At 36.7% G+C, this 21094-nt stretch overlaps 1 protein-coding gene across 1 annotated transcript; it reads right to left on the reverse strand.

Moving 5' to 3' along the window:
- Positions 1–1156: 1156 nt before the first annotated feature.
- LOC140565894 (alpha-2-macroglobulin-like) lies at positions 1157–19516 on the reverse strand. Its single transcript, XM_072692093.1, has 35 exons — positions 19071–19516; positions 15382–15555; positions 13365–13545; positions 13125–13281; positions 11337–11389; positions 11093–11113; positions 10789–10954; positions 10625–10709; positions 9987–10104; positions 9765–9885; positions 9493–9602; positions 9218–9388; positions 8900–9133; positions 8562–8774; positions 8287–8436; positions 7438–7563; positions 7219–7309; positions 6972–7122; positions 6079–6304; positions 5865–5991; positions 5645–5766; positions 5507–5558; positions 5280–5363; positions 4823–4999; positions 4641–4716; positions 4392–4548; positions 4240–4314; positions 3939–4101; positions 3641–3831; positions 3325–3540; positions 2936–3057; positions 1887–1968; positions 1719–1787; positions 1439–1544; positions 1157–1349 (listed from the first exon to the last, which is right to left on the reverse strand). Exons 2-35 carry the CDS (start codon positions 15465–15467, stop codon positions 1309–1311), a joined length of 4320 nt encoding a protein of 1439 aa, XP_072548194.1. The 5' UTR covers positions 15468–15555; positions 19071–19516; the 3' UTR covers positions 1157–1308.
- Positions 19517–21094: the final 1578 nt, after the last annotated feature.

The following is a 21094-nucleotide window of genomic DNA, read 5'->3' on the forward strand; positions in this document are numbered from 1 at the left end:
ACAAATTATTTATATATTATATTTTAAAAAGATATTTTTTTTAGTTGTCATGGACTGTCCTGTTTGTTTCCAGATGACTGTATGTGGAAGTTATTAAACCTGCATTGGAGAGCTGGAGAGCACCACATAGCATCACAGCTTGTGTTTACAATTTTGCAATATCAGTCAAAAAAGCAGAGGAGCCTGGAATTAATTCAGCAAGGTGAGTCCAAAGAAATGTATGAACACAGACATATAGCTCCATGAAACTGAAACATGAAACTGTAGACAGCAATACTGATGTTCCAGCAGCTTTCAGGTCATGGCAGGTCTGTGCATTTGGTAGTTCCTGAGTTGCTTCTGACCATCCAAAGCAATTTTCTCTCAGCTGAGGATGATAGTTTGGACAATTAGCTTTGCCAAACCATGGCAAAGTGGCTACACCTCCCAATAACTTACAATGCAACAACCTGAACTGTCTGAACTGATTTTCGAACCTGGAAAAGACATTCCTGACTTTTTACTGTGTTTGTCAATTCAATGAGTGCTGTTAATTGAAATGTATGTGGAGAATGTACAGAAAAGCTACCAGCTGTAGTCATTTAAGATCACCAACAGAGAGATAAGAGGCCTTGGCTTTGGCAGGTTTAAAGACACTTTAAAGATACATTCTTTTGACCTTATGTACATTTTACCAAACTTACCAAATTATTCACCAAAGTCACTTGTTCTTATTTTATTAAAAATGTATGTTAGAATTCATTAGGTCCCAGAAAAAGTTCTTAGAGACCCTGAAAGCCCAATATTGCTACTGTAGTCATATTAATGTCTGTGCACAACTGTATACAACTCATTAATCGGCACAAAAATGTTGAGGGGTTGATTTCATTGCAATCTGAACTTTTTTGTATATTCCAATATAATACTGTTAATTTAATTTATTTTTATTCAAACATATGAATGGTAAATATGAATGTTAATAAACAAACAGGACAAGAGTGCAAGTGAAAGACATGATATTTAACAGACTCAACAGGAGAGCCAAAACAAACTCCGGCTTAATGTTTGCTTGGTGTGTGGGATTGTTGCGCAGTGACACACTTGATCATTTCTGTTGAGTCAAAGAACCCTAAGCGGACGGTCCGTCAAATATTTAAATATTTAAAAAATACAGATATTGTTTAATGTTCATATTTATTTCAACACCAACCACATAAACCAGTCTTACTCAGTTATCTCTGATTAAAGATGAATAAAATCAAGATAAGAAAATAAACAAAATAAACATCTAGGTCCTTTTGGCCTTGTACTGGCTGCAGATGTAAAGCCTTACACACAGGGAGAGGAGTACTCTGTTTCAGACTGGTCACCTGAACAAAAAAAATAATAAAATAAACAATATCAGTAAATAAAATCAGTACCGTTAGAGTAATATTGTCACAATCTGGAAAAAGCTTACCTGGTTGGTAGTAATCATAAACTTTAATCACAGCTGGTTTGAGGTTCTTGACTGGCAGCACTTGTTTAATATGTAGCTGATAATGAATGGGATCATTCTTTGGGAGCTGTTAAACAGAAACACCAGACACTGAACTGTAAACATGTGTTGTTTTTTTGGGCAGTTAATTGATAAAGGAGGCCTTTTCTGTTTCTCAGTATGCATATGCAGTACGTTTCTAAATGTAAATGAACAGAGTACAGTGAAACAGATATTAATGTGTAAGACTGTACTCTCTGACCTTTTTTATGTACATGATCACATGGTCATCTTTGGAATCGACTCGCTCCACAAATAGGCTGTGTTTTAGCTGAGGAAACAAGAGGATTACTGCTCTGCATTTATTAAATACACATTTAAATAGCATCTCTCAAATGATACATGTACATATTAAAAACCCAATACTTACAGAACTGGGATCTGCTGTAAATCCTGAGAGGATTTTTAGGTCTACTATGACCATATTAGTGCTGTTTAGTGCTCCATCATATCTGAGAGGAAAAGACGACAAAAAAGTCGTGAGCAGGCACTCGTGTGCACACAGCACCTATAAAAAGTATTCACCCCCTTTGATGTTTCCCCTTTTATTGCTTTTATAAATGGAATCATGGTCAATATCAGTTGGGTTTATTTACCCCCTTTAAAGTCACTGACCTAATTGAACAGAGGTTTAGGCAATTGGTGCTAGTAGTCTCACAATTGTGTAAATGTGCAAATCTACCTAGAGCAGATCATCCTCATAAACTGAGTAACTGTGCAAGAATGAGACTAGTGAGGGAGTCCACCAAGACACCTATGACTACTCTGACTGTTAAAGAACCCAGGCAACAGCTGTTGTGTGCAGAGTCTTTCCCATCTCAGATGCAAAAGCTTTAAATTCCTTCAAGGCTTTAAGGGGCAACAATAATTAAATCTTCACTACAGTTCGCCCAAAAGCATGTGGGAGACTCCAAAGACTCCAAACACTGCACATAACCACAAACACACCATCCCCACCATAGGGCATCCTGTGGGAATGCTTCTTAGCAGCAGGCCTTGCAAGGCTTATGAATGTAGGGGATAACGTAAATGCAGCAAACGACAGGTGAATGTTTATGCTATCATTTATTTTACATTATATATGCTTTTATTTAATTGACATTACTACACAGAAATGATGAGTTATTCCTGTAAAAAAAAAAAACTAATTATATTGACTATGATTTAATTTCTAAAAGCAATAAAAGTGGAAAACATCCAAGAGGATGAATACGTTATAGGCACTGCTGTTAAAATGATAACAGCGTAATGTAAAAAAAAAAAACTGAAAGTCCTTGTATGTGTTTATCTGTAAAGCTTTATGAAACGGAGATCACAAAAAAGCACATTTTGAATCTGTGACTGTCCACCATTCCAAGCTAATATTCCCCAGTTTTGTTATATTAGCTATGATCACTAAAATCACAAATACATTCTTACTTGACTGAAAAGTTGATAGCCAGAATATGTCCAATTGACTTTGTGCAATTTCCCTCAGCTTCAGCCTTGACGCTCAGTGTACTTGGTGCAGCAGGTGTGGGGATATTGTAGAAAAGAGCCATCTGCCATCGGGAAGGGGATGACGGGTAATGATCAATGAAACGGCAAAAACAAACTATTATTTCTAGCTGCCTTTAATGTATTAAGTAACTGCACAATTTATCTTATCAGCATTCTGCCCTGCTTGACTTCTAAACTGAACATTACAGCCCTGCTCTGCCCTGGGTAGATTAGCTAATTTTTTAAATATACATGTTAGGTCAAGACAAAAGGACAGAATCTCAGACACTAATTACACTGGATATAAGATGCATATTAGATACACTGACCTGCACAGAGGCGCAAGTAGAGCCCTCCACTGAAACACTGTATTTTCCAGGAACATGCTGTAGTGATTTCTCCTGGTACAGTAACTTGTTGTTCTGGTTCAGGTCAAAGCTGTGAGTGTCTTTATCTGCTGACTGCACAGTTACTGTGCTGGAGCCATCTGAGCTGTACACTTTGGTGGAGTATAGAGCCAGAGCCTGGAGCGCCACCACTGTGTCCTGATCCAAACATAATTATTAATGATTAGCATTCTCAACACTGATTTCTCTGTGTATCCACTATGCAACCACCAATAAGAAATGTATAGAATTTGAGTACCTGTGTGGAGGAGAAGCCTCCATAAGGATTCTGCTGCCTCACCAGCCAGCTGACAATCCTGTTAGCATAGCCCAAATCAGCAGCAGTGAGTTCACCAGTAGAGAGAACAGCTAGCAACACGTAGGAGCTGATCTCCACTGCCAAGGAGTCAGAGTCATCTACTGCAGACTGAGACCAGTGAAGACGACCATCTATAATGAAAGGAAAACAAGAAAATGTGGAGAAATCATGACTCCATTAGTCACAATGCTCACAAACTATGTAATTAAATTATAATGTTATGTTAATCAATCCATACCTCCTGAAATGGAATCACCATCCAGTTTCTTTAGCAGCTGCCCTCGAATTTCCTTCTCTCCAGCCAGACTAAATGTGTAGGCCAGCAGGGCAGTGGCGTAGGTGTTTGTCAGGTTACCAAGAGAGGACTTCAAACATGATAACCCTTTACTTACAACTGGATCCTGTAAGCAAAACGTGAATTAGGGTGTAGAAGAAAACGCAGCTGCACTGCAGCACTAAGATCACACTGAACATGCTGATTAATTTCCCCCAACATCCATACTGAAAGTATTCCACATGAATATAAGGTTCTAATATACCTCTGCTGTATGGCCCAATTCAAGCAGTGATGCTGTGATGTATGCAGTGATGGTCACGTCATCATTTACACCACCCTACAATACATTACAAGGTTATTAAAAATAGAAATCATTTATCTAAATCAATGTAACGAGTAACTAATAACACACACCTTCATCCTGTTGTTGAACAGTCTTCCCTGTCTCATAAAACAGCCATCTGATCTCTGTTTACTTATCAGCCATTCCTTTGTTCTGGCAATGTTTTCTGGATCAATAAAGATGTAACGCTGTGCTTTCCCAAAAGTCCTCATGACAAAAGCACTTAACCTGGTGGTGGAAATAAACTCATATAAATTTATATTTCAAAATGAAAACTAAAATAAGCTAATTATTACTAACTTTCTGTAGGACGTTCTCACCATGTATTTCCTTCTCCTCTTCCAAATGTGCTGTACGCACCATTGAAATGCTTGTAGTTCAACTGTCTCTGATATCCTGTATAAAAGAGAAATCCTTTTTTAGCTGGATCAGTTTAGACTCAGACTTAGAGTCTATTCAATATGCTTACTGTCACCTGGAATTCTTCATAAAGCTCTCTCACCGCTCTTGAGGAAACCAGTAGCTCTTTCTCGGATGGCTGGGGTGAGCTGTTGGGTGTTCTCGAGGTACTGAAGAATGTAGATATTGGGGGAGAGCAGAGCAATGTTTTGTTCTCCACAGCCATAAGGCATCTTTAGCAACCCATCAATATTCTGTAGGGCACGACCCAGAATGTCTCCTACAAAAAAAAACAAAACGCATTAAGCAGGTCTTAATAATAATCATGAAAATCACTGTCTATACAGTTAGCAGTACGAGTCCAAATCAAATCAAACATAACATGCATTCACATTTAATAAATGTAGATCTGTACCAATTAGTTAAATTAAATTGAATTTATTCAATATGGTCTAAAATGTTCAGACCTGTCCACAACTGAAATCTATTAGAAGCTTTGGAGTTTTTATATTGGCTAAAAGAATCAAAGCATCACAGAAAAGTCAGAAACGTTTTCTTACCCAGCACTGAAACAGAAGCTCGTGCTGACCCCTCTATCACATCTTCAGGAAGAGTCAGCTCCAGCTCCTCTGAAACACTGTTTCCTGTAAATTCAAGTGTCAACAGTTGGTGTTACTGGGCAGTAAAGTATTATTTGTGCTAAGAGTGTGTTCATGCTTCCTTATTGTCGTTAATAATGATATATACCAGATATACAGGAAAATGAAATGGAAATATCTAAATTAACCTTGTGGACACAGCAACCAACTCTGGCTCTTGGACTTTTCAGTTCCTTCAGCCTACATGAGAAACACGTACAATTAAGCCATAGCAATAATTGTACTGCTTTTACTATTACTGCCATTACTACTACTGGCAGACCTACCTTCACCAGCAGGCTTCGTGTGACTGTGTCAATGCGACCTCTTTCAGGCACACTCACAATCTCATTGTCACACACAGTCTGGGACTGTTCTGCCTCTGCACTGACTGTCACATTCAAGACCCCTACAACACACCCGAAGACACAGAGAGGAGTTTATTAGCATTGAGAACAACAGATGTGTGTGATAATGTCTGAACATGAGAAGTTTCAGAACTCTCACCAAGTACAGAGGGAAGAAGAGTCCATCTGAAGGTCTTTCTACCATTTGCACACAGACAGGATGAATACTGTTCATCAGAGGAGGCTTTTAGAGTGTAGTGTGAGGAAGGAGCCGGAGTCACTTTAACCTGTCAGTGAAACACAGGAGATCAGCTTGCTGTGAATGTTAATTGATTAGAGACTAGTGAAGACAGACAGGCTTGATCTTACAGTACCATGATGCACTTGGAGAGGTAGTTGAAGACAGTGGCCTTCAGCTCAAACTCTTCTCCCCGGATGATGGAGTAGGGCAGTGAGAGCTCCAGGAAGAAGGGCTGGAAGACACGAAGCTGAGCAGGAGGAGCCACTCCCAGACCTCCAGAGGACAGGCAGAAAGTGTCCATCTCCCAAGTGGTGATGGTGTCAGGAACAGTGACAGGAACCTGAGCTGATCCAGAATCCCTGAGGTAAAGAAGCACTAATTTATATTACTACTCACTTATTAATCTTAATACTTCTTAAACACGTATCTTACTACTTTCAAATTAATTAGGTAATGTAGTTACAGTTCTGTAAAAAAAAAAAAAAAAGAATCAGGTCATCCAACTAATTTTAACACTAAATCATATTCAATCGACAATCAAACTAGCCACACCCAGACATGATTACTACCAGACCTGTTGAATCTAAACATCACTTCCCCAGAACCTATCTGGCAATGTGAAGCAGGCTAAAATGTCTTAAAAAGCAGAACATGATGTTGTGTTCTAAAGAGATTCAAATACAGATGTGACAAACTCACTGACATGTACCCTCATCTTTTTAGAATCTAAACAACTGCAGGCCATCATAACATTAGTCAAACATGGTGGTGGTAAAGAGCTGGGACTGCTTTGCTTCTGCAAGAACGGGATGACTTGTCATAAATGATGAACCATAAATTCTGCTCTGTGCCAGAAAGTCTTGAAGAAGAATGCCTACTTGTCAGTTCAGGTTCAGGTTCAGATCACAGATTAGGTTATTTTACAATTATAGTTTATTTGTTGATTTGTTTAAACGGCAAATACAAAAAGTGCACAAATAAAAAACTGTAATAAAAGAAATACATTTGTTATGTTGATTCACTAACCCCACTTCAGCAAGCTGCCATATCCAAGTTTCCGGAAAGAATTTGCGAACTGTTTCAAGAGGTTCAGAGTCTAAAGTCGCGTCATATGCAACTTCCATTAAAAGTGGTACAGCTTGTGGAGGGGCCATGGCAATTCTTGACTCATACATCCCTTTGAAATGCACAAAATAAACAAACAATTACCAAAGCTTACACAGTTGCTATTTATGATGTTCTAAGAAATATCAAGCAGAATAAATGGCTCTACATCCATAGCTGCGGTGATACTGTACGCCTTTGAAGATCAAACATGCAGGTTCTCGAACAGCAAGATTAGTTGCCATCTTGAGTCCCACATTCTGTAAGGTGATAGTCATTATTCAGTATAGTAAACCACAAGGAATATAGGTTTGACATCCACTAAACTAAGTGAAAAATAAATTAAATAAATCTGTTCAATGCATTACAGTACATTTGAGTCAGTTACCTTTATGGCATTGTAAGCATCGTCACCCTTTGCATTTCGTCGAGGTCGAACACGCAAACATTCCTGCACATCTTCAACTTCATAGGTATAACCTGATACTGATGTCACTGGCAACAAATTGAAGACCTAAGATAAATAGAATTGAACCTATTATTAAGTTATTATCTTTTGCAATAAATCTTACAACAATCAAGCAAGAACTCTTATTCAGTCTTTAAATTGTTTCAAGTTTAGGCACAATGACAGGAATTGTCCATATTTGGTAAACACCAGGCATCCTAATTGTAACACCATACCCATACAACAGAAAACAGTAAAATCATATAGCAATGAACTAAAGCTCTACAATTTATACATATTATATGTATAGACTTGCAGTATATACTCAATTTTGTTTTGTTAGTACAGATCATGATGTACAACACAGTTAATTTCTATAATGAAAAAATTCAGAGTTTAAAAAAAGGCTTTAAAATAAAACATTTACTAATCCATCTCAGAATTATATATAGGGAAGCCAACTAGGCTTGAATAACATCTCAGCTGTGCCACCTGTGGTAAAAGCGCTAACTAAGTACTGAGTGTATAAATGAACCTACTTGTTAAAAGTTGGATATTTCTGTATATATTTTCCTATTTGATCTTTAAAAGAAAACTAATAATTTGAGAAACTGGATTTCTGATTTTCATAAGCTCAAAAGATCAAAAGTAAAACAAAAAAGCCTCAACTTCATGTGTAATTAATATAAAATATATGATGGTTTAACTTTTTATATTAAATAATAAACAAAAATTAACTTTGAGATGCACTAATATATGGACTAAACATTCAGTAAGTCTGAACTTTACCATATCAGTATCTAGACGTTTTCCTTCCTCCATGATGAACACACTCTGATCCACAGCACTGAGAGCACACAGTGAACCAGGCAGAGCTGAGAGCTGGAGAGTGTTTTCCTCACCAGGAACAGCTTCAGTGGGAGAGAACTGCAGCGACACCTGAAAATCATAATGGAAACACAAATACTGATTAAAGGTTTTCACATTCATCGCCAAACAAAGAGTCACCAAAACATTTGGACATAAGAGAACAAGAATAAAAAGTCTTAAACAATCTGCTTTACCTTGTTTCTGAAACATTTTTCCACATTGAAATTCTTGCTAGCAGCGATGACGTTCTCACTGGGAAGTACACCGTACACCAGAACCTGCACTACAGGAGCCATCTCAATACCAACATGCAGTTTAAATGAGACTCGTCCCTCTACAAGTCTTGTGGAGTCTTTTACTTCAACTTTCTCATAGCCATGATGGACTATGACTCCTTTGGATAAAACCTGGAGCAAAGGGTCAAAATTTACAATATTGACAAACAGCTGACTTTAAGTCATTAAGAGCCGTCAGAATAAAGCAAATGCAAGTGTTCACCATTTCTCTTTACATTATTACTGTATGAACTCACCGTGTAAATAAGATCAGTGCTGTAATTCTCAGTGGTCTCTCCAATAATATAGTACTTAATGTTTATGGAAACTTCAGAATCACACTTCAATGGTTCCTCTAAGCCCTCTATAGATACTTCACTGTACACTGGACTGTAAGGTGTAGCAGGTTGGAGGAGTCGAATTTGAGCATCACTGCTTCTGAAGAAAGGTTTTTTGTATCCACGGTATTTGTTGTCAGGATAGACACTTGCCTAGAAGACAATGACACAAGAACGGGTTTCAGAAAGGTGCAAAAATAATATAAAAATTAGCTAAATGTTTTTGTCATACCATACCAGCAATGAAATCTCAGTTTCTGGGTCAGCAGGTGCATTAACTGCAAATCTGGCCAATCCATTTTCATCCGTAGTAAGATTAAAAAGTAGTGTTGGAGACCAATTTTGACCTTTCAATAGATAAACTTCCTTGTTTGGAATTGGCTTTCCACCATAGGCTGTAACTTTGATCTGTTTATCAGTGATAGAAGATGTAATGAAATATGTCAGACAACTCAAATCTCACCACATAATAAACATGAGAAATTACATAAGACAGCATGAGAAAGACTTACTTTTCCTTCTATAACTGTGTCCCGTTCAAAGTTTTTTGGTAAATCGAGAAACTCAGCTTTACCAATTTCATAAGTAATAGCTGTAGTTTCAGATTTTACCATGGAAATACCTAAAGAAAACATCAAACATGTTACTTATTTAAGAACAATGAATCCATTATGATCAAAAAAATCTTATTCATTCGATAAGTCAGTCTGGTACAAGTTCATTTCTCCCTCCAGTTAGTTTTTTTCTATTGAAGATGTTGGGGAGAGATCTGTAATTGACTCACCTGTCCCTTCCTCCGTCATTTTAACATTAATGTCAAGAAAATCTTCAGAATTGTGTTCAAATTCAGAGTTGATAAAAAGAGACATGTTGAATATATGAGATGCGCAGCCATTCTCACTCATCTACAAGGAACCCAAAAGCAAACACTTAGTGAGAACAATTTCATTAGGAAGTAAAAAAAAAAATCTACTGTCCTCTATTACAGTATTACAAAAATACACACCTCTATATTTTCAACCAGACATGGTGTTATCATTTGGACACCCTGATAATAGTGTTGTACAAATTTCCGACACACTTGTACCAGTGCTTTACCGGGTACTGGCTGTCCGTATGTGTACCTACAAAATAAACATATTTTAACAAAGGAGACAATGTTTTGCAATTTTGCCTCTGTATACCACCTCAATGGATGTGATATGATTGAAGGTTTAGATGTTAAGACTTTCAGAGAATTCAAGGGGTTTAACTAATATTAAATGAATCTTTAAAAAAAAATACACTATCCCTTCTTTGTTACAGGTTAAAGAAGTAATTGGACCAAATATCATTACTATGAATTTTTATTTCAAATATATTGATGCAAATTCTTTGCAGTCAATTACTTATCACCTGAGCTTTATACATGTCAGAATTCAGCCTGCTAATTCTATCAGCAGTCACCTCATAAAAGATCAACAATCCAGTTCCATACCAGTGCCTCTATCATGTCTGGCAAATGATGATGAATGCTTAAATTGAAAAGTCCTTACATTTCTTCTCCATACTCAAGTCCATCTTGGTTTCATCCGACAAGATTATCTTGTTCCAAAGTTTTTAAAAGTTTATTGCTTTTGTTTTAATATTAAAACCATCACTCACTTTCCACAAGCCTCTATCTTCAGCTCCTCCACACCAACACTCTGTTCTTTTGGAGCTTTCACTGTAATCTCAAACCTGGGCAGAACTAAATGTAAAAACTTGTTATTGTAATAAATGAACTGGTTACTTTCAGTAAAAAGTAATCTCTTACTACTGACACTTACCATACTTTTTCACCTTAAAGTAATGTGTGATCAACCTATCCCCAGTTTTAGCCTCCAATTTGTACTGGCCCTCAGGAGCCTCAGCGTTCAGTTGGTGAGAAAGCTGCAGTATCAGGCCTGATGAGGACACATTTGTCCACTGCCCGATCCTGTTACCATTATTATCCTGTTTGTTTTTTTCATAGAATGCAAAATGTTAACTTGCTGCAGTGGCAGTACAAAGAAAGTGCTGAAAAATGTTTACAAAGATTAGCAATCAATAGGTTTCATGAAATGTATAATATAGTGTGTGTTTTCAGCTCACCGCAAGGGTCAGTATGCTGTACTGTAGAGAAAAAGACAGTAGGATTGATAATTTTTTACTGTTTTGCTTAAGATTTTTTTAGAACATCTCTCCACGCATTACAAACATAAATGATAAATGACTAGATGTTAATGAACATGCCACTAAACTTGCACTAAATAAAATAGCAAAAAGTATCCTGATTTTTTCTTTCTAAAAAGATTTTATTAAATAGCAGACAAACACAAAAAAAAACCTTCCTTACCTCTTGTTTAAGTGGGACTAAATTTGCACCCATAGTGACAACTCTGAAATTCACTGTGAAATATAAATTTTTTACAAATCTCACACATTCAGCATTTAATATTTTGGTGTTAAAAGTATATATGGTTAGTTACCATAGACAAACATTTCAAAATGTTTGCATGTGCTTGGAAAAAAAAATTACAAGTTTCAGCTCAGAGTACCTGTTAGGTACTGTTGCTAATAGGCTAAAAAGATTTTCTTTTAGATATTTTCTTTACTAAGTGCTCACTAATTGTAAGTTATTTAAAACAGTATTTACAAATGTAACCGTGGTGCTATGAATGCCAGATGACCATCAGAAAGCAGCATAGCCTGTGGTTCACATGGTGGTATACCAGTGTCTGTGCTGTGTGTCCGATTATATGTTATAAGAAATGTATGTGGTCTGAAGCGTGGTATGGTCACCATGATCTGCAGACCGTTCTGTTGCCCAAGTGCCCAAGGGAACTCCCACTGTCAGAAATGCTTGCTGCTGCCAACTCGTGAGAGCCAACATGTTGGAGCAATCCAGCTCTCTGAGTCTGAATCTGGGGCAGTAATAACTCCATACGAGCCACAGTATAAGAAAACTCGTTCACACCCTTTAGGGGAAGTGTAATGAAATTAAACGTGACCTTAGCATTAGTACTAACTTTTGATCCTCAAAACACGCAAGCAATGTGGATCCACAGGATCTGCTGCCCTCTGGCAGTCAGGAGGCATGAAATAGAACAAGTGTTACAGTATGTAACAATATACAGTAACCCCGACAAAAAATAGCTTACTGTTGATCAAACATACAATTGTGCTCAAAATTTAAATATACTCATTATGGATGTTATGTCCCAGCTTTTTGGAAGAGTTTAATTAAATTTGTTGGTTTCCTGACACGGATCTGACTTTTAAGCACAGTCTAAATATTGTCTATATGCTTGAGGTCAGATTTTGGGAAGGTCATTACATAAGCACAATATTAGCCCGCTTTATCAATTCTACAACCACCTGATGTTTTGGGGGTGTTTGGGGTCATTGTCCTGTTGGAACACCCAATTGTGTCCAGTATTCAACTGTTTAGCTGATGGCTTTAAGTTATGCTGAAATATTCTAAGGTAGTTCTAACAGTTGAAGTCAATCATGATAACAGATCGACAGGATGTTAACAGGAAGTTAAAAATATAATTCTGAACTTTTAGCACCACTGAATGACTAATTTATTAAAACCACTAAAACTAAAAGTTGGTCTATGTAAATTACTGAATTTGCCATTTAACGAATATCGCCATGACATTCATGTCCATGATGAGTGTGTGTAAACATCTGACCGCAACTGTACAGTTTCTTGTGGTACTTCAATACTGGGCATAAGTGACAGGATATCAGTCTTTTAGGCAGCAAGTCAGTCACTGACTCACTTACAGACTTGATCCTCTAGGTGGTCCAGCAATAATAAACAATACTACTACTACTACTACTACTACAACTAATAATAATAATAATAATGAAATAAACAGTTTGTAGAAGGTTTGTGCATTTGTACTCATTTCTGCCTATTGGATACAAGTTTAAAATACAGGTTTGGGAGGACATTCTTTTCATAAAACGTACAGAGCTATGTCAGTCAGTTATGACATTGTCTATTTTTATTTAATTTGAGAAACATATCAAATGAACTGCCTGTGGTAACTGTCCATACAATGCAGATCATGCAGGCAGAGATTGATGCTGGAATACTCAAACAAACATCATTTGGAAAGAAATTAAGATGTACCTGTTTGTCCTGGATTGTAGATTGGTTTATCAGTCTGGATGAAGGTCAGTGGGTTGTAGGATTTAAACATAACTTTCCTCTTCTCTGTCATCACAAAATGTTCACCTTTGACCTCGACTTTAATCTCCTGCACCGACTGACCTTCAACCTGTGGAGCCTGCAGAGATCACATTATCTGCTGTGCTGTTCTACACTCTCAAACACATCTAACTTGAATAATACCAGCAGACGTTTCCTGACCTTAAACTGAGAGCAGCGGTGAAATTCCTCCTCCACTGTCTCCTGTAGAAGTGTTCTGTTCTGGTTGTCGTGAACCAGATAAACGGTCATCAGTAGAGTCTCATTCGGCTTCAGAAGACTAACACACAGTTTAGCCTCAGAGCCAGACTCGATCACTGCTGGAAATGTCACCATGAAGTATCTAAAGACAAGAAGCAGTATATTGAGGTGTTGTTCAGGTAATTCACTATTACAAGATTAATCTGCCCTTTTCATTAGGGCACTTCAACAGATTTATAGGACGGAGCAATTTAGAAATAAAGAAGTTGAAAAATAATGTAATTTTTTATACACTATGATGACTATAATGCTGTCCATGTAATTACAAACAACTGAACTTATACTGATGCTGCAATTTGTGTAAAACTCAATAGTTAGGGATCAATTGAACTCAGCAATCATTACAGAATGGCTATGGTCATATATAACAAAATACCTATGTGATCAATATCATGGCTGTGCAATCTTAAATCAGCACTAGTGAACTTCACTTTTGGATACCACTACCTCCTGACCAACTAAAGGACAAAGTAGTCTAAAATATCATCAAGACTAAGAGGCATTCAATATGAAATCACCTGAAATAACACAACACATCAGTCTAATATCTAGAGTCAGAAAATATCAAATACATTATTTCAGATCTATTTTAGTAAAAATGTTAACTAAATGCAAAGTGTATATTTTGCATTTACAGCCTATAGATCGTCGGTGGAGCAAATTGATATTAAAAACCTCCCTTTTTTCTTGTAGTTACTGAATAGTACTATTGTGAAATAAGACTTGCTGCTTTACAGATGTAAGGAGGATCCTAGTCTCAACTGAACCACTACTAAGTCCTGAAAGTATTACAAGGTAATAAAAGTATTACAAGGACAGACATCAGAAATAGGTATATCCTTATATATTTAAATACATCTCTACAAAATTGTGTTATTTTATGTATATATTCATGTGTACACAGTATAGCCTAAGGGCATTCATTTCTATGTAATAAACACATGGGGCTTTATTTTTAATCAAAATATTTTCAAAATAAATAATTAAAAATTAACTTGCCCCTACATCGTTTCCTAATTAACTGTCATAGACTAAGATTGCTAATAAAACACTAATATTTAATAGTCTGGTCACTTGTGCAGTACAAAAACAGAACTGCCCAGCTCTCATTACTCTCTCTTTTTTAACAGGTGTTGTGCAAAATTCTGATTCATTTTTGCATGCATGTGTGTCACATAGGCATAGAAACTTGGTGTGTCTATTGGCACTGTTTTGGTGTTGCTGTGAAGGAAAAACCAAGATAAAAAACGTTACAGAAATTGTTTATGCTCTGTGGCCTTTACATGCCAGTCATGCCTGCTTTGGCTCAATATTTTCACCTACACTGACGTTTTGTTCATTTTACATTATACTACTTAAGTCTTAAAGTACATCGACTAATCTGTGCAAGTCTAATGAAGGCCTGGATGTGGTTTTAGTCAGTTAAAAGTTTTTGCATTTATGAAAAAAAGACTATTTAAATATTAGAAATTAGCTAGCACACAAGATTTCTTTTTTAATTATCCGGTGCTCAATTACTGTCTTCGTTATTACCTGTAATCTTCTCACACACGTTTTACTACAGACATGTAGTAGATGATGCTAAATCTATAAAGTGATTAAAAAGGAAATGACCCCTTAATATTTTAAATGTACTGTATTTGTCTCTTTTCTACCACACATCTACTTCATCACTAACTAACAGACATAACGTGGCAGTCATGCAAAAACCTTGTATGTCCATTTTTGCTGTTTGCTCAAGTTTGACATAATGTGAATCTGGCATGTGTTCTTCACATTTTTCAAGTTTCATAATTTCATGATGAATAAAGCAAAAGAAATGCTTGGAGATACCAGATTTTGCGTGACCGTGACAATTAATTTTCACAGAATAGACCACTATATTTTTAAACAATAGACATATTTTTAGATTACTCACGGTCCTGACAGTTCTCCATAAACAGGGAGAAAGAGAAGACAGGTTAACAGGAGCCCTTCCTGTACAGGAAGCCCACCGACAACCATGATGAAAAGTGGTCACCAACAACAGTTTGAGTAGTTCGACTGCCTTTTTAAAAGGACACTCAGCCCAGAGGATGATCTCTGTAAACAACTGGACAAATCAGCCCATCAATGATTAATCATGCGAGCATTTTGACAGCATAAGCAAAAAGAAATGTGCGCAGTGTTGGATCTCAGTTACAGAAACTTGTGGTGAAAACAAAGCATTTTATTTTTCATTTTCTCCTTTTTAATAACAGAGAGACTTATTTCACAGTCAGTAACATTTCAGTTTATAATACACACAAGTCTTCAAAGTGTACACTCACTGGGTAAAGCATGATTGAGCAGGACAAGTACAAATTATTAACTTAAAATTATTTTTAAAAAATAATTATCTATAAAATAATAACAAATTATTTCTACAAAATAATTACAAAATGGAATAAAACAGTGCTGTGTTTTTATTGATGTCTATACAGGCTATCTGAACAACATCCACATGTGAGTTAATTCATTAATTGTGAGAAATTTGTAGCAAAAACCTATTTGAGAAAAAATGTTTCCTGATATTGTTTTCAATGTATGCCATTTTGCTAAACACCTAAACGTCTAAACATCTGCTACAAGACACACAAGGTTTAAAATACAAGACTAATATGTACTAAATGACAATGTAACTGTGCATATGAGTTCACTGTATATGAGTTTTTTTTACTGAGTAAGTCAAAGCTGCCCTTTAGCTTGCACCAGTTACAGGAACTCCCCCGCTTAGTTTGTTAGCTTACAGAAAAAACCTATGGTCACTGACCTGTTTCAGTTGTACAATCTTCAAACAAACATCACTCTTGCGCTCATCTGCTCCTAAGAGATAATTCTGATTGACTGTAAACCTGCAGCACTAATGCTTCAAATCATACAACTCCACACTGGGGATAATCAATAATGCATTTCAATTTCTACTCATGATTCAGGATCTGCACTCTGCAAAAATGCACTAATCACTGGGTGTGTTTATTGTGCATAACCCCAAATGTCAAAGTTATGCCAATAAGTATGTAAAGCAGTGACAATTTCATTCTACAGGGGGCCTACTAACAGGTTGTGGAAGGGTGTAGAGGGAGCAGCTAGTCAGCACTACGGTTAACCACCACCATGCCAACTTCACTTGTAGCTAAGCCTGTTAATAACTTACCTATGTATTAACCATAGGGAAAAAAACACACATGAACACAAACACATTCAAACACAACTGCTTAAATGACCCCTAAATGGCTTTGTTGAATATTCAGAGTTTGGAAAAAAAAAGAAAAAGACCAACATAGAACTGCCATGTCCTGAAACATCAGCCCTTTAGCGATGTACCTGTTGGCTAGCAATGCAGTAAAACACAACGGACAAGAGAACATTGTGATTGATACTTGTAGTTAGTTGTTTTTGAGACTTTTCCATCACAATAGTGTATTAGTAACACTGAGTATTTGAAATATTGGAAATCAGGTTTTTATGCAAACCAGGCCTCATAACTACAGCTTTGCCTGAGCCTGATCCAGGAAAGGGGGTGTCAAAAGCAGAAAGTGGGTGGGTATCTGTATTATGCTAAATGCTTATACTAGCCTACACCGCAGGACAGGACAGCAATATCTGGTAAGAAATGGAAATAAATTATTACAAAAGTAATTACAATGTTTTTGTTACAGTGCTAAAAACTTTGTTGCACAACTGTGAGATGTCATGATAACCAGCCAATCAGAGCACATTATTCATGAACAGACCATAAAAATGAAACCAGTATGTTTTATTCTTAGGTCAAAATTATATCATTATAAATGGACATGTAAAATCTCATCTGCGCATCTTTTTCACCCCAGCCAAAGTCACACACCTTACATACAGAACAATTTAAATTACTGGCCCATTTAAATAACATTTAACTTCCTGTACCACAACAGACAGCAGGTCATGTCAGATATTGGCTAATTAATCACAGACCTACTTCTAAGAGAACTATGCGTAGATGTCTCTAGTTTTTAGTTGATTGTTTTAGTTGAATCACCTATTTGTTGCACAAATGTTTGCACATTCACACTTTATCTTGCCTGACACTGTGTGTGTCTATGTTGCACCATGGTTCTGCAGGAACATGTACTTGTACACAGTTGAAACAATAAATAAAGCCTCTTGACTTTAGGTCATTCAGTGTAACATTGCCACACCTTCTTACAGAACTGACGTTAAATAGTGACAGCCAATCAATGACGGCAAGCAAGCAGCAAGCGTTGATGCCAACTTTGAGCATAAAATAGCTAAAAATTTGTTTTTTGTATTTTTTCCATGGACAGTAAATTGTTTAAGCAGTCATTTATCTTTGCCCTGGGATGTATTTAAATAACTCTGTTATTTTAAATAACTAACTTTTTTTTTTGCCAAATAAATATATTTTTTTAATTAGCAAGGTTATATTATTTAACAAGAAATCCACACATTACTTTTGTAAATTGCTGCAACAAAATTGTAAGGAGGCTATCCTGGTTATATTCTACGTAACTAAAAATATAGGTCACAGATTCTTGAAATAAGGGACAAAGCATGTTTTAGCTCTGTCTGACACAAATACACCTGCTACTTACATTTTCTGGAATCCTGAAGTACCTAATAATGGTGTCCCGTAACTCAATTAAATAATATAATGGATTATGTACACTCATTTGAAAAGTCCAATTTTGTATATCCATTTTGATACCAAGTAAATCAATGCTCACTATACACCACTGTTATCCATTATCCATCCTCAATACTCGATCTTGCAAAAAAGCATCACACTGCAGAACACCTTGCCCTGGGTGTTTAAGCACTGTAAACAGGTGTGACAAAGGCAGGCTTTACTTGCTGGAGAGCAACAGCGTAATTGAAAGCAGTCCTCTAGTTGCATTTGACTTTGCAACACCTGATGATCTTAGAACCTGAAGCATTATTTATACATTATGATATTGGCAAAGACATTAAATCTTTTTTTTTTTTTTATCTCGTTTAATCTTGTTTTTAGTTGTAAGTTTTTTCAGAGTACTTAAACAACCCGAGAACAGGTTGAGATACACACATTTTCCAAGTACAGCATCTGCCCCTTTTTTTTTTTTAACAAAAGATTTTTTAAAAACTACATAAAAATAAAATTCATAACTTAACTTTAAGTATTTTATATTATATTATTATATGCTTTTTTATTATTATTATCAATAATATCTTGGAATGGCCATTTTATCCCTGATCCCATAAATCAGTGAGGTATGAATTCTTATAAGCACACAAATTAATGTCAAAACTACTCTCATTGAGAATCTGGGGGAAATGTCTGATGTGACGTTGCTGTAAATACGAGATGACCAACAGTAGTTTGTGCTTCCTGTGTGATTCATACATTCCTTTTTATTTAATAACAACCAGTCCTTTTTTTTTCTTTTTTTACTGGGCCACCCAAAAATACTACCCACGTTTTATTTTCATTATTAAAATCTTATGAATAAAATAAAACACAAAAACACACTTACAAAACATATACTTCTGTTCAAAACCACAAATCACGTCAGAGGTAGAAACTCCAGAGGAGGAACATTACACCATACTGACCTATGTTGTCATCGTCTCGTGCATCCAGAAAGTAGCACATCAGTGAGCTGATCTACAAAGAAAGCTCAATAACATTCACGGGCTAGCTTGATTAGCGTCACAGCGCAGGATATCAGCGTGTGCAATTCAGTGAGGGCACGTTCAATCTCACGACGAAACCTTATCACCAGAGAGAGGCAGAGCACACCGAGGATAATAATAAAGAAAAAGTCCTCTACAAACACAGCCGCTGCAACCGCTTGGTAAACAGCTCGGGTTGTCTGTTTAAATAAACGCTGCGCTTCGTTTCGTCGGGAGTGAAGGCAGTCAGCCCATGCATTCCTCCGTAAGTCACGTGGCCCCGCACTTTCTGAAGGGCTGAGCTCACACCGGCTCAAATGGTTGTTTTAAAAGCTGGAGGTGGTGTGGATAAAAGCCGTGTGTTTTAAAGTTACGGATGGACAGAACGAGGCTTTTGAAGAAGTAACGCAGATTAAGTCAAACTGGTCCGTTTGAAACACAGCTCTACTACGCCACCTAAAATAAATACTACACCACTATTGCTTGATTCACCAGACCACCATGCTCTGATGTTATGTTTTTCTTCTTCTTTTAGTTGAATGTATGTATGTATTTTCTGGGAACTTGGGAAACTGTTTTGTTTGTATATAAAATGCAAAAATCACGTTTGATTATTATTGATTGAAAGATCACTATTGTACATGTCGACTGTACATATGTTTTACACAGAAATAAACAGCAGAAATAAACTATTTTTTTTATTCAAGCTAATTTTGAATAAACCGTCTCCGGTTAAAAACCCTGAACGAGTTTTGTCAAGGATCTTTTCTTATGTTGTTTGGAAACAATATAATATTTATACAATATTTATATGTCATGTCGTTTTAAAAAGAAAGTGAACCAAACACACATTTCTGTATATATATATATATATATATATATATATATATATATATATATATATATATATGTATTTCTATTTTATTTACGTACACATTACATATTATATTCAGCTTACGGGGCTCGGGTCTACAGCGGGACGGAGGGGGGGGGGCGCATTTCCAGCAATCACGTGATTGCGGTTATTTTGAGCGAGACTCCGAACCACGGTTTTGAAGCAGCACTCCTTTGAAAACCCGAGACGTGCTTCGACGCAGGGTGTCGAGCGGCTCATCCCTAGACTAAGCAATGTTTTTATTTTCCTTATAAGATTTTAAAGCAGGACTTAAAGCTAGTGATTGCATTGAAGTGCGGCTCTAGAGAGATCGAATCAAATGAATCAAATGATTCTGAAAAAGATTCGACCTTGTAACGCGTTCGATTCATCGCACCAGAGATATCTGGTGGTCAATGAGTAGTCCAACCATCAACCTCTGTCTCAAAAACAACTGAAAGAAATGTTTTTCATGAAATGACCCACCCGAAATTATCTTAAATTACAGGACTAGGTCTTTTTCGAGACCCTTCTATTTCACAAATGCCATGGTTTGTAAATGACTACGCCAGTAACAATAACTTTTCCTTATGAGATAGTTACATCTAACTGCATCTCATTTAAAGTTTGCGAGGGTGCTGCAATGTTCTGGGACCAGAGATGATATGTTTCAGTCACGTGACTGATACGAGTCATAACGGCAATGTGTCGAAACGCTGTAACTCAAATGAACCGATTCAGTTTCGAATCTGGGTTTCGAGGTTTCCGTCACTACTTACAGCAAAAAGCAATGCCGTTGTTGCAGTCAAGGTGTGTTCCGGGGCAAACTGACTGTAAATGCACAGGCTATAGATATTATAGTTTTATGTGAAATCTTTTAACTTTATTTATGGCATTTGGCTGATGCTCTTATCCAGCGTACTGGCGCTAGCTACGTAAGTTATCACAGCGGTTATAGCCTCCATAGTTTCAACAGCTTTGATTTTGGGGAACACTTACGTCGCAGTTAGTAACTATGCTTTTGGGAAACGCACCCCGGGTCAGTAATGCACAGCAGCAAGTGTATTTAAGGTTTGCTAAGGCATTGTGG

This window comes from Salminus brasiliensis, chromosome 11 (genome assembly GCF_030463535.1).
Source record: "Salminus brasiliensis chromosome 11, fSalBra1.hap2, whole genome shotgun sequence".
In the NCBI taxonomy this organism is placed as follows: Eukaryota; Metazoa; Chordata; class Actinopteri; order Characiformes; family Bryconidae; genus Salminus; species Salminus brasiliensis.

What these genes read in the sequence shown, in the direction of transcription:
- LOC140565894 (XM_072692093.1), bottom strand. Translation starts at nt 15,467, where the DNA reads ATGGTTGTCGGTGGGCTTCCTGTACAGGAAGGGCTCCTGTTAACCTGT. An exon ending in TAGTCCCACTTAAACAAGAG is followed by an intron (nt 11,114 to 11,336) that starts GTAAGGAAGGTT and finishes TTTTCTCTACAG; the next exon opens with TACAGCATACTGACCCTTGC. An exon ending in GTATCACCGCAGCTATGGAT is followed by an intron (nt 7,123 to 7,218) that starts GTAGAGCCATTT and finishes TGCATTTCAAAG; the next exon opens with GGATGTATGAGTCAAGAATT.